Source organism: Lemur catta, chromosome 1 (assembly GCF_020740605.2).
Source record: "Lemur catta isolate mLemCat1 chromosome 1, mLemCat1.pri, whole genome shotgun sequence".
NCBI classification, from domain to species: Eukaryota; Metazoa; Chordata; class Mammalia; order Primates; family Lemuridae; genus Lemur; species Lemur catta.
Genome location: NC_059128.1, coordinates 129,415,951 through 129,429,177, shown reverse-complemented (window position 1 = coordinate 129,429,177; position 13,227 = coordinate 129,415,951). Strand labels below are relative to the sequence as shown.

Here is a 13,227-nt window from a genome sequence, read left to right as displayed (position 1 = left end):
GTTGTGGTGGGATTTTCCAGGCTCCCAGTGGAGAGATTCATTCTCCAAGTTACCCCAGTCCTTATAGGAGTAACACTGACTGCTCCTGGCTTATTCGGGTTGACAGAAATCACCGTATTCTCTTGAACTTCACTGACTTTGACCTTGAACCTCAAGACTCTTGTATTATGGTAAGTGACACCAATTTCAAGCATCTTTTCTGGTCAAACCTGGGTCAAAATATTGTCATATGAGCACATTTAGTGCACGTATTAGCTATGGGTGTTTTCAACACAAATCATAGGAAACTGAACTATTAGCAACCTAAAATGTAAGGACATTTACTTTTTTTCCTAAAAACAAATCAGGAGGTAGATAATCTCAAGGTTTGTTTAGTAACTCAGTATCTGCTCTGCCATTATTGTTGGCTTTTCATCGTGTTATTACTTTAGGGTCAAAAAAATGACTGAAGTAGTTTTTTCTGAACATCCTGAGTCCACATCTGAAGAAAGGAAGAAGGAATAGTGTTAGCTATTTCTTTTGTGTGTGTATTTCTTTTAATAAGGAAAGCAAACTTCCCCCAACCTCCCCCCTTATATATTATTAGCCAGAATTAGCTACAAAGGAGATCAGAAAATTATAGTGGAATAGATTTCTCAAAACTAGTTTAGATCAATTATTATTAAGCCTCTGGAGTTCTCATAGCATTTGACTTTTCTTGAGATCGGGATATTTTGATTTTCTGCTTGAACAAATCAGTGTTCTGATAGGACAGAATAGGTTGGAAATGGGGGTGGAGGAGAAGAGATATGGCTATTAGTTGGTTAGATGACAAAAAGTTTCTGCTTCTGCCAACAACTTTAATGCATTCCTTCCTGAAACTAATGCTTTGTGCTTAATTTAAAAGAAACTGAGGTTTTCTTTTTCTTTTTGTTTTTAAGTTTTTTAACTACATGATTTTCTAACAAAAGATTTTTCATCTTTCGTTAATATTTACAGACATTTCATGCAAATATAAACCAGACTCCCTGAGTTAATGGAACTTTCTATTTTAGCTTCCTGACAGTTTTCTACACAAACTCCAACTGGCCAGCTTCTTTCACATTTAATTCAAGAAAACTAAAAAGTTGTTTTGTATTTTTCAAAGTAGTCCAATCTAATGGTATGATTTCAGGTATTATTTTTACAAGATCAGATCATTAATAAAAGTTCAGTTTATTTGTGGCCATATATTAACCTTCCAAATGAGTCTTCAGAGCCTAAGTTGGCAAAGCATCCTATAGACTTAAAGGGTAGAACATTTACTTTTCATAATGCTAACTCAGACCAACTCTCCTGACAAAGGCAATTGAAAAATTTTGGATGACATTTAAACACATCTTTCTAAATGCAGCAACAAACTCACAAGGTAGTGTGAAATTTCTGAGTTTATATCTGAGAGAGGTGTCAGCCTAGTATTTGGGACTACTTTTGCCCATAGGGCGTTTACTGATCCCAGAAGGGTGTAGCAGCACTTCCAAGAGCCTCTCAGGGCAAAGAGAACCAAAATTTGAGTCCAGGAACTCATTAGGATGGAAGTCCTAGCAAACTATTAATATCCTAGGTAAAATAAAAGTAAGGCAGCTTTCATTGAGACTGCACCCAAGCTTCAAGTCACCTCAGTAGCCTCCCAAAATCTCAAACCATGGGATAATAAGAGGGAATCCTAAATTGCTAATATGTCTAGGCATCAGGCATCCAGCAAATGCAATTTTAAATCTTCTTCAAAGGGAGATAAAATCATTCTAGACCTCATTTCTACCAATAATTTTTCACATGCGATAGCCAACACACTATCAAAGATATTCATGTGCATGAGGAGACAGCATAACATAAACAAGACAAAACACAAATACCAGACAATGGAAACAAATCCACTAATATGCCAGATTCTAAAGTTATCAGACAAGTTGCTAAAGAACTGTGACTATTAAGCTTGTGGAGATAAAAGTTAAACTGAAAACTTTCAGCAAAGTGCTGAAAACTATAAAAAGTGACATTGCAATTATGAAGAAGAACCAACTAAAAATTTTAGAACTGATAAATACCACAGCTAAAATTAAGACCTCAGCAGAAGGGGTTTTTGGGAAATTAAACACATTAGACAGAGATGAAGAGAGAAATAGTGAACTGGAAGATAGTCAGAAGAATCTATTCAGAAAAAAAGCATGGCTAAGCAAAAGGATGAAAAATACAGCAGAGAGGCTAAGACACATAGAGGACACATAGAAAAAGTATAACATACATTTCACCAGAATCTCAGAAGGAAATGAGAGATAAATGGACCAGAAGCAATATTTGAAGAGCTAATGACTAAGACTTCCACAAAACTGATAAAAGACATCATTAAAAAAAAAAAAATTAGAATCCCAAGAAACACAAACAGCCAAGCAGCAGGATAAATAGAAAGACAATCTTTTCTTAAAAAAAAAAAAAGCAAAAAACAAACAAACTAACTAACTAACTAACTAAAGATAAAAGGAAAATGTTGAAGTCAGCCAGGAGAGTGGGCAGGTGAAGAACAGATTTCCTTTAGGAAGTGGAAACTGAATGCTAACTTTTCCATGGCAGTACTAGGAAGCCAAAAAAACAAATAAAGGAATGGTATGTTTGAAAATACCATTTCAAACACAGTTTGAAAATAGAAAGAAAATAGTTACCAGCCAGGAACTCTATATTCTCCTAAAACACCTTTAAAAATAAAGGTGAAATAAATCTTGAAGCAAAAGAAGGGTCTTCAAGAGAAGTTTGAGCGGGCCAGAGACAGACTGTCTACTCATAGTTGTGCCTGTTCTGGGCATTTCTCCAGCACCTGCTCCCTCCCCAGGTTGGCATGGTGCAAGTACAGCTGCTTCTCTTTGGTAAAGTCCATAATCCATAGAATTTATCATACAAAGTGTGTGACCAAACCAAAGCCAAGGTCAAAGGCATGCCCAGCATGGTTGTGATCACGAGGAGGTTTTCCACCCACCTACATGGGATATAAATGCACAAAGTTTTCTATTAACCTTTGTATCTCAGCATGCAGCTGGGCTGGGCTTAACAAACTGTAGCAGGAGGCAACAGACAGGAGGAAGTGAAACCTCAAATATGATTTGGTCGTAGGCATGGAGATGGGAAAATAAACCCGAAGACAGGTACTGGGAGGAGTTCAGTCTGGCAGATAAGGCAAAATACAAAATGTATTAGTCCAAACAAGTTGTCAGAATCAGGGAATCCTATATACAGTTGACCCTTGAACAATGCAGGGATTAGGGGCATGGACTCCCACCTCCAGTTAGTCGAAAATCTGCATATAACTTTTGACCACCCCAAAACTTACTACTAATAGTCTACTCTTACCTTACCAATAACGTAAATGGTCAAGAACAGATGTTTTTGTATGTTATATGTGTTATATAATGCATTCTTAAAGTGAGCTAGAGAAAAGAAAATATTATTAAGAAAATCATAAGGAAGAGAAAATATATTTACTATTCATTAAGTGAGAGTGGATTATTACAAAGATCTTCATCCTCATTGTCTTCATGTTGAGTAGGCTGAGGAGGAGGAGGAAAAGGGAAGGTTGGTCTCGCTGCCTCAAGGGTGGTAGAGGTGGAAGAAAATCCACGTGTAAGTGGACATATGTGTTTCAAACCTGTGTTGTTCAAAAGTCAACTGTAGTTGGAATACTAAAGCACTTGGGCAAGACATTGATGTAAAAAGTGAACTATACCAAGTGTGCGAGTCAGCATGGTGCTGCAGCTAAGGAATCTAGCTCTGCAGTGGGGTGGATCGGGGGCTGAGCCTGAACTTTGCCATTTTCTAGCTGTGTTGCTAAGGAGAAAGTTCATCTTTCAGCTTAAGTTTCCTTAACTGAAATAGGGGTAATAAGAGGACCTGCGTCAGATTTGTTGTCGGGATATTTGAGGCAATGCAGGTGACCTGCTGCTGCTGAGTGCTTTCAGATAGGTGTGTATGCTCAGTGAGCACTGAGGAAGGAGACAGCATGTAGTACTAGGAGCAGCAATGGGCTTAGGAGCCAGGGTCAGGGCTTCCCATCTGTGGTTCTGGACCTCAAGTTCTTCCATAGAAGAGGAACCTACTTGTGGATCTTTCTCATAGTGTAGCATCTAGCATTTAGTGCACCTGTGACTCAGTACACTCTAGTAATAATCTTGAGGAAGCAGCTAGAGTGATTCATGCAGTCCTGGAAAACCAGGGAAGCTCTCACACTGGAGGTGACATTTTAGTGGCAGAGTCTCAATAGTGTAAATGTGACAGTGGGGCCAGAAAGGGAGGCTACAGTGGCAGGATGGGGACATGGTGCACAGACATTTAAGAATAGAAGGGAGAGTGTTGTGCCTGGAGTGTAGACAGGTGCTGGGGAGCTTGTGGAGACCAAGGGGCTACAGAAGCCATCTCAGCTGGACAAACTCGTATGCCCTGGTGAAGAATTTGAAGTTATCCCATAGGTAGTGTGGGGTTAGTGAAAGTTTTATGTAAAACAGAGGAATAACATACTCAGAGCTGTGTTTACAATGACAACAGGCACCAGTGTGAAGAATACGTTGACAGAGAAAGAGAAAGATGGTATAAAGTCTGTTTGGGAAGCTATGGGACAAGCTTGGATCAGAGGTGATAAGACCTCATATTGGGCAGTGGCCTTGGGAGCAGGGACATACTGGAGAACTGTCCTGCTGGTGGTCACCTCTGAGAGGCTAATTACATGGCAGAGGGTGGGGTGGGTGATAGAGGTGGGCTTAAGACTATTTGCTTGAAGAATGGGTGAGTGATGAGGCCATTAACTGAGTACAGGGGGTAGACAATAGATAATGAGCTTGATTTGGACACTTTTGTCTTTAAATGTTGTAGAGTTTGACGTGCATTCAGTGCGCAGGATGGGGTCTGAGCTGGACATGCACCTTTGAGGATAATTTGTATGTGTTTGGGTGGTTATTAAAGTCTTAGGAGTAGGCATGGTCGCTTGTGGGAGTGTTTTGTAGAGAGCAAAGGGCAAGTAGACTCTTGGGGGAATGTGGCCATGGAAGGGGCAGATGAAGGGTCAGAGGAAGGGAGTGAAGGGGAGTCCCCAGAGGGCAGATGGGGAACCCCAGGAGGGCAGGAGCGTTCAAACCAAACCACTGAGTGAAGCCAGATTTAGAGCGGGTGATCAAAGTATCAAATCCAGCAGGGATCAGCCAGGGTGAGGACTGAAACAAGCCACTGGATCCAGTCTTTAATAGCCCTGCAAGGAGCAGGATTGGTGTGGGCAGGGGTGGAAGACTCTAGATCACAATGGTTGGGAGATGCAGGAGCTTCTGAGTTTTTTCCCAGAATTATGGAAATGAATGGCGTGGAGGGATAAAGGGAGGTAACCTGTGGATTAGAAAAAATAGTGGAAAGTTGTTTTTTGTTTTTTTTTTTAAATCATGGAGAAGCTTAAGCTGTGTCAAGAGGGCAGGGTGCCGGTGGAAAAAGAGCAGCTGAATGTAAGAGATAGACGAACAATTTATGAAGTCATGTTATCAGGGCAGAGACCTCAAGAAGAGCCAGATGCGAAATTGGAACGCATGGTCTAGAGCAAGATTTTTGTTCTGATTTATAAATTCATTTATATTGAAAATTGCATAAATTATGTACAAGCTAAATCATTTCTGCTCATATAATTTATAAATCATCTTTGCAAAAAGATAAAGAAATGTTAAGAAAAAAAAAAAAAGAACCGTCCAGGTAATTTAGGGTAGAGATCTGCGTGTGGTTGCCAAGTGGACCCAATTAAGGGGGCAGGAGGTCTGCAGAGGTTTGGAACGAGGCAGGGCAAAATCCTGGCAAGGCTGGAAGCTTGGCTCCCAGTTCTAGTTAGCTGTCCAGGGCTTCATGAAGGCCGGCATTGAAGCAACAGGCATCCATCTTTACAGCCAGATGGACACTGGACATGAAATGTACCCAAAGTCCAATATCTTACATAAGATCTCTGCAGTCGAAGTTCATACAAAGCCAGTCATTCATTTTGGAGACATTCAAGTTAATGTCTTGGTCCTGTTGCTTAGACAGAGTCATTAGCAAAGAGAAAAACACTCAGCTGCCAATGATGCTGTCAGATAATGTTTGTGTTTAGGAGATTTTTAATAGAGCTCAAGTGTAGTACTCAATATTAATGTAAATTGCGCTTGGCTAAAACCAGCTATCCTGTTTTTAAAAACTTCTGTAACAATTTGGGTCTTGAGAAGCAGAAATATTAATTTAACAGCCAAATGGTTAACAGTCACAAGGGCATAGACACATAGGATATTAAGGTGGGAAGAGGAGAGACTGGAATTCATTTAGTGCCAACGCTTTATTTTAGAAAAAGAAATTGAGGTCCAGAAGGGTTGGGGTCGAGGCTAGGCAGAAATTAATAGGGGTTAAGCACTAAAACAAAAGCCTTGTACTTCCTAAAGTATGGGTAAGTATAACATAAAATATAAAAATTACAGTTATATATAGGAAACTGGTAGACAGGAAAAACAGAGGGAGAAAATAAACTTGGGGTTACTTTGGAGCCACTTTGACATCTATTTCTAATGAGGCCAGACTTCATTTATCAATATAAGGAAAAGTGTTAGGAATTCAGTTATGAAATAGAAAGTGTCCTTGCTTTAAAGTCAGGAGGTCTGGGTTGCATTCACTCCGCAATCTTTGGGGCCGTATTTGTGCCAGACACTACTGAAGGCACTAGCTTCTGGGCATGGTACTACCCTCACTCTCTCCGTGGCCTGGGAGTCTTAGTCTGCTCATTTATAAAACTGGGTGCTGAGGGAACACAAGCAGAGAGAGAAAAACTAGGGAAAAGGATCTAGTTAGGAATCGTGTTTATGGGTGAGAAGAGGAGAACCAGTACTTTAGGAGAATTGCTTGAGGCCAGGAGTCCTAGACCAGCCTGGGCAGCATAGCAAGACCCTGTCTCTACACACAGCAAAAAATTTAGCCAGGCATGGGAAGAGGAGAACAAGATGGTAGATGCAACGGACACTAAGGGCCCAGCAGTGTCAGTGATGGGTTCTTTCCTCAAAGTCAAGTCAAACTCACACAACCATCAAGCTTCACTCTCTGGCACACAAGGACACTGGGTAGGGGACTATCTCCACATTCTTCTGGACATACAGAAGAGAGCTCTTGCAGCAGGCCTAGGACTCATGGGTCAGTCCCAAGTAGAAATACTGTAATCCCACAGGTAACTCTCAGACATTCCCCTTGGTGTTGTGGAACTGAAGGCAAAATTCAGTGAATAGAGGAAACAAATGAAAAATTTTAAATGGAACAGTAATACACAGCCTCCATCCCCCTTCATATAACCCACAGCGGTACTCTTCGTATCCCAAAGGCACCGATCTTTTTGCTGCATGAATTTCTAATAGATGCATGGCTGAATAAATGCATAAATGAATTTTCATCATCTCTACTCCTGCGACGATCAATGCTTCAGTGGAAAAATCGCAGACGACACCTTTGGGAGTGTGTCGCACTGAGTTCACTCCCTGGCACTGTTATTGATATACAATCTCACTATTTTGAGCCACATGAGGCCTTAGATAACATCACAGAAGTGTGTTTTCTCGAATTGCATGCTGCTGTAATGAAAAAAGAGGGAAATGGAATTTTTTGACTTGTATCGAGATGGTGATAACATCGTGCAGAGCTAATCCCAAGGCTGGCCTTGCAGTCAGCTTTCAGCAAATTCGGTAATATGTTTGCACTTTCTGCTCAGTCATTTTCGAACGTCTGGCTTAATTAACCTTGGGCTCTCCTGAATAACACATCGTGTGAATTTCTTGCTAAGGCAGCAGTGGGACCCGCTGGCCAGGGATGGCTCTGTCTGGTCAGTACGAAAGTGGCTCCATTATGTTTCCTTTCACGGAGCCTGCGTATTAAAGTGACCTCCGACTGACAGTTTAATTGCTTAATTAGAGTCTCTCTTCTGAGCCTGAGATTCATGTAGCTCTGCAAGCTCTTATTGATCTCTGAGCAGTGCTGCTTGTAGCTCAGTGTGGGAGCGGGCACAGGGAGGTCAGTCCAGCAGCACCAACTGGCCCCCGAGACGCCCAACCTCTGCCTTCAGCCTCCTCTTTGCTCAGCTCAATGGAATGTCTGCTTTGGGAGAATCAGCGAGAAACAGCTAAAAGCGAGCAAACCACAGTCCAGGCCCTGCCTCTCATTTGGAGGAAATACACCCTAGAGCTAACAGAGCCTAGTACCAAACAAAAAAAAAGAAAAGAAAAGAAAAGAAAAGAAAAAGGCACATGATTAGTAACTGTTTTCTTTCTGAAGCTTTTTGTGCCCATCTAGGAGAAAGAAAGCAAAGTGTCTCATTTGGACTGAAAAAAGCCAGGTCCCTGCACCCCACCCGAAGCTCAGAGCCTGTTGTCTGTTCCCGTCGTTAGACAGCAAGGCACAGGGCGGAACAGGGCAGAACCTAAGTATCCATCTCCTCTTTTATTTTTTTAAGACACTACCCATGATGTGTTTCCTTTTAAAGCACTAATCATTTCCAAAGCAGAGCAAACAGACACAGGGATAATAGAACTTGGGGTTTCAAAGAGACAACGAAAATAATTCTTCAAATATTTACTGTTTTAGGAACAAATCCATGACAAAAATCAATCTCTCTTCCCCTCTCTCGTCCCCCTCTCTCCCTTTCTGTCCTCTTTCCCACTCTCTCTGTCACTCTCTCTCTGCCTCCCCCATTTCTTCCCCCCATTTCTTCCTTTCCTCCTTCCCTCCCCACCACAGAAATTTTCATTTCCATTTGATACCTGAGGATGATCTTTTCAAAATGTTTATTTTTGTGACTTGCCTTTGATAACCTGTTCAGCTGGTTTGCATCCCAGTGGCCAATTCCTCACCAAAAGCTATGCCGATACTTCGCATCCCCAAAGCAAGGGAATAGTTAAATTGAAGCCACAACTCTCAGTCTCTTGGACAAAGGTTTGGTTTGGTTTGGTTTGGTTTACATTTCAGCTCAGAATCTCCTTAAATGTTTATTTGTGAAAGTAAAACAAGCCTCTTGGATCTCTTTTCATATCAACATTTCCAGGAACCTTTGAGTCATGGCTTGCAACAACTGCAAGTTGTTAGAGTTTATGGTCTCCTCTGAAATGCGAAGACTGAGCAGGAGAAGATAGAACAAAAGAATAGGAGTGAGAAGTCCTGAACGTGAGATGCGTGCTTGCGAATTGAACCTCGTATTTAATTTCCGAGGAGTGCAGCTGGAAAATATCACTGGCGGAGGAAACCGATGCTTCCTCCCTCCCCACCCCTAAGAAAAGCTGCTATAATGAGTAATATTTTCATTTCCTTCCTCACTTACACTTATGACTTTAACAGCTTGGATAATTTCCTGAGGGATTCCCCTCCTTATCACTTAATATTTCCTCAATGTTGGAGCAGTTCACATTCCAAAATGGGAATTCCACTAGCAGCTACACTACCGTGTATAATACATGAAAATATTTCTTGCACTCACCATCCTCAAGATTGACTTTGCACTTTGATGTCAATCATCCCTTCTGTACCCTAAATATTTATCCTTCACCGCATTTTTTCACGCTGATAAGCTTTAAGGTGAACCAAAGCAGGAGACGTGTGTTACTAGATGGATTTTAAAAAGAAGTAAAGAATAAGGACCTGGTTGAAAGCCAAACTAGGCCAAGGTCAAGGTGAGGAAAAAAGGCTCTGCTAGACCAGAGAACTGTGGTTAGACCAGAAAAGGGCAAGGAGTGGATTTATATCTGAATCCAGGAATAGAATCAAGTTTAGGACACGGGGATAGAAATTTGGGGTTTATTTATTGGTCCTAGACACTGTGCCCTTTGTTCCACATTCTGCTAAATTAGCCATGCTGAGAATCCCATGCATGTCCAGTGGAATGGAATGCACGACAGATGCCAACAACTCTCAACCCGCAGGAGCCCCGAACAAGACTTTCTAAAATGCTACTGACCATGCTTGATTGCAGGTCTTAGATGAGTGACAGGGGACGGCCGTCCTATTTCCAGAGCTGCCACGATTATCTTCCTAGGCCGCCATGGACATCTCCCTTAGCTTCACGGAATCAGGGTTTCTCAGTTTTCTAACTGAACAGATAAAACTTGATTTTACCTTTTCTCTTGGTTTAATAATAATCCGTCAGATGTCAGACAGATAGGATTTGTATATTGGCTCTGCCCTATTAAGTGTGTGACTGGGAAAGTCACTTATGTTTTCTGATTTTCAGTTTTCCCAACTGCAAAATAGAGCTGTAAGAAGAACTGAATGTTAAAAAAATGTATGTCAAGAACTTATCAGTGTCAAATACAGATAAGAATTAGTTGCTGGGCCGGGTGCGGTGGCTCACGCCTGTAATCCTAGCCCTCTGGGAGGCCGAGGCGGGTGGATCGCTTGAGGTCAGGAGTTAGAGACCAGCCTGAGCGAGACCCCGTCTCTACTAAAAATAGAAATAAAAATTATCTGGTCAACTGAAGATATATATAGAAAAAATTAGCCGGGCATGGTGGCTCATGCCTGTAGTACCAGCTACTTGGGAGGCTGAGGCAGGAGGATCGCTTAAGCCCAGGAGTTTGAGGTTGCTATGAGCTGAGCTGACGCCACAGCACTCACTCTAGCCCGGGCAACAAAGCGAGACTCTGTCTCAAAAAAAAAAAAAAAAAAAAGAATTAGTTGCTGATCTTAGTTTTTCTATTGCTACTGCTTCTATTACTATTAATATTATGTTAAAGGTCTTAAGTTATCTTTTTAAAAATTGTGAACCTAAAGTACAGAGAACTGGATCCATCATCCTCAGTTCATTGCTGTTATCATTAACTCACAAACAGCCCCCATTTGTTTTAAGATATTTTTTAAAATCTTAAAATATGCATTAAAATTTTTCACACACTCTTCACAATATCATTTCAAAGAATTTTATCACTTCATAAGTGCATTACTTTAATACTTTCCAGAAGATTCACAAATGAGTTAAGAAGGAAAAAAGTAATAGCAGAAAATGAAAATAAAAGCATATTTATATACATTTAGAAGCTTTTTTGCACAGAAAACTCAACTCTGAAGCTAAGGTGCATCATTTTCATACTTTGAAGATTATTAAATATTCTGCATGTTTTGCTCTCATGCTAAAATGGTTTCATCTTACTCTGGTTTGTAATAATTTTAAGTCACGCATTAAGTTGGTTTATTTTCTCCCTGAGCAAGATTAAACTTAGTAAAACAAGAAAACAGGTGGTAAAGTAGAAATAATTTCCCACCTCCTGCTTTCCAACAATCTGAGGGAATATATTCCTGTTTCTAGAAATAAAATACAAATGTTACTGAGGAAGCTAAAATTCATTTTCCCTCTCAGTCATGAGCTTTGGGCTGGAAGTGATGACTGCCATTCGGTGAGGTGACCACGAGCCGGTTAATCACGCCCAGGCTTGCTCACGGCAGAGACTGGGCTGCAGACTGAGGTGCTCTGCCCGGCACCTGCGTCCATCACGTGCTCTCTGGTTCCAAAGCAAAGCTCATACAATTGCTTGTCTATATTTAGTGCAATTTAAACATGCACGCTCAGCTTTCCTTTTGTATTTAATTGCACATTTTAGAAAGAGCACACCGCACACTGGCAGTTGTTTGGAGACCGAATTGAAGGGAGGCACAGTTTTAAGGCAGAGAAATTTCAGGCTGCTGTAGTGACCTAGGCCCGAGGTGATGAGGTCCCACACCAAGCCACCCAGAGGGGACCTGGGGCTGAGGTGGAGGGAAGGAACTAGGATATGCCTTGGAGAGAGAACTGGCAGAACATACTGATCCCCACTGGATTTGGGGTCAGGGAGAGATCTGAAATGGTCTGACAATTGGGTACACGCTTCTGGCATTTACTGAAGCAAGAGATATAGGTGAATGAAGGGGACAGGGAGATGGCTTCAGTCTGAGATGCTGATTTCCAGGGTTTGTGGGACATGAGGTGATGTCTGCAATGCAGTTGGCCATGTGAGCCTGGAGCTTAGGAGATAGAGCTGGGGCACAGTCATAGATATTAGTCAATGCACAGATGCCCTGGAGATCTTAAAACAGAAGCCACATCCATTAAACTTGATACATTCCTCTCAGGCAGCAAGAGGCTGGATTAATGGCATTAATACCCCTCTGGCTGAGACACTGCGTGCTGTTGTGTGAATAGTGCCCTTCCACGTCTGCATGCGACCACTTACGTGTCTCAGTGGATAAACACTTAAACATTTTTCATATAGATTTTATTTTAATATTTTACATGTTCCTCATTGCAAATCCGTAAAATACAGAAAAGAAGAAATAAGAAATTAATGCCATCCTTAGTATTACAATACAGATACAAGCTATTAAAATTTTGGTTTGCTTCCTACACAAACACACACATACAAATATATACATATACACATACAAATACACACACCCATGCATAAACAAATATGCATAGTTGAGATAACACTGTATATAATTTTATATGCTGCTGCTTTTTCACTTTATATTATTTGAATATTTTTCTTTTTAATAATAGTTTCTTTGGCTAGATGGTCAATTATAGGGACATACTGACTCCAGGATCACTGTGCTTTCCCCTGGGCCTCAGTTGGTCAGATGGAAAACATCAGATGGGCTGGACCCTGGAAGTAGCCTGTAAGTTCAGGCCGAGCAAATGAAAGGAGATAAACAATGTGCACTGAGTCAAGCATGGAGCCATCCACTTGGGCTCCACTTGCTGCGTACTTGTGAAGCTGAGTTGTGAAGCAGAGCAGGTGTTGTAGGGAAGGAGTTTGGAGAGGAATACAGAGCCTTTTTCTTTAATCACTGCCCTTCTGCTATGGTCTGAACATTTGTGTTCCCCAAAATTCGTATGTTAAAATCCTAACCCTCGCTTATGTGGGTCAGGAATGCAGGTGCCGCTTAGCAGACTCCTTCCTCGCTCACTCACATGGTTGCGGGCAGGATCCAGCTCCTTGCAGGCTATTGGCTAGAGGCCTACCTTGACGTCTTGCCATGTGGGCCTCTCTACAGAACATCTCAAAACGAGGCAGCCTGCTTCCTCAGAGCAAGCAGTAGTGAGGGCAAGAGGGAGTCCAACGAGAAAGTGCTAGCAAGAGAGACGTCACCATGATGGCAGCCACATCCTATCACTTCTGCTATATTCTATTAATTAGAACAAACCACTAGGTCTGTCCCACACTCCAGGGGAGG

General features: G+C 41.5%; 1 protein-coding gene across 1 annotated transcript in view; it reads left to right on the top strand.

The window, feature by feature from the left end:
- CUBN (cubilin) overlaps nt 1–13,227 on the top strand; it is a 227,505-nt gene that overhangs the window by 106,747 nt on the left and 107,531 nt on the right. The window contains exon 31 of the mRNA XM_045534123.1: nt 1–170. Within this exon, the coding sequence (XP_045390079.1) occupies nt 1–170 (170 nt within the window). The remainder of the gene's footprint in view (nt 171–13,227) is intronic.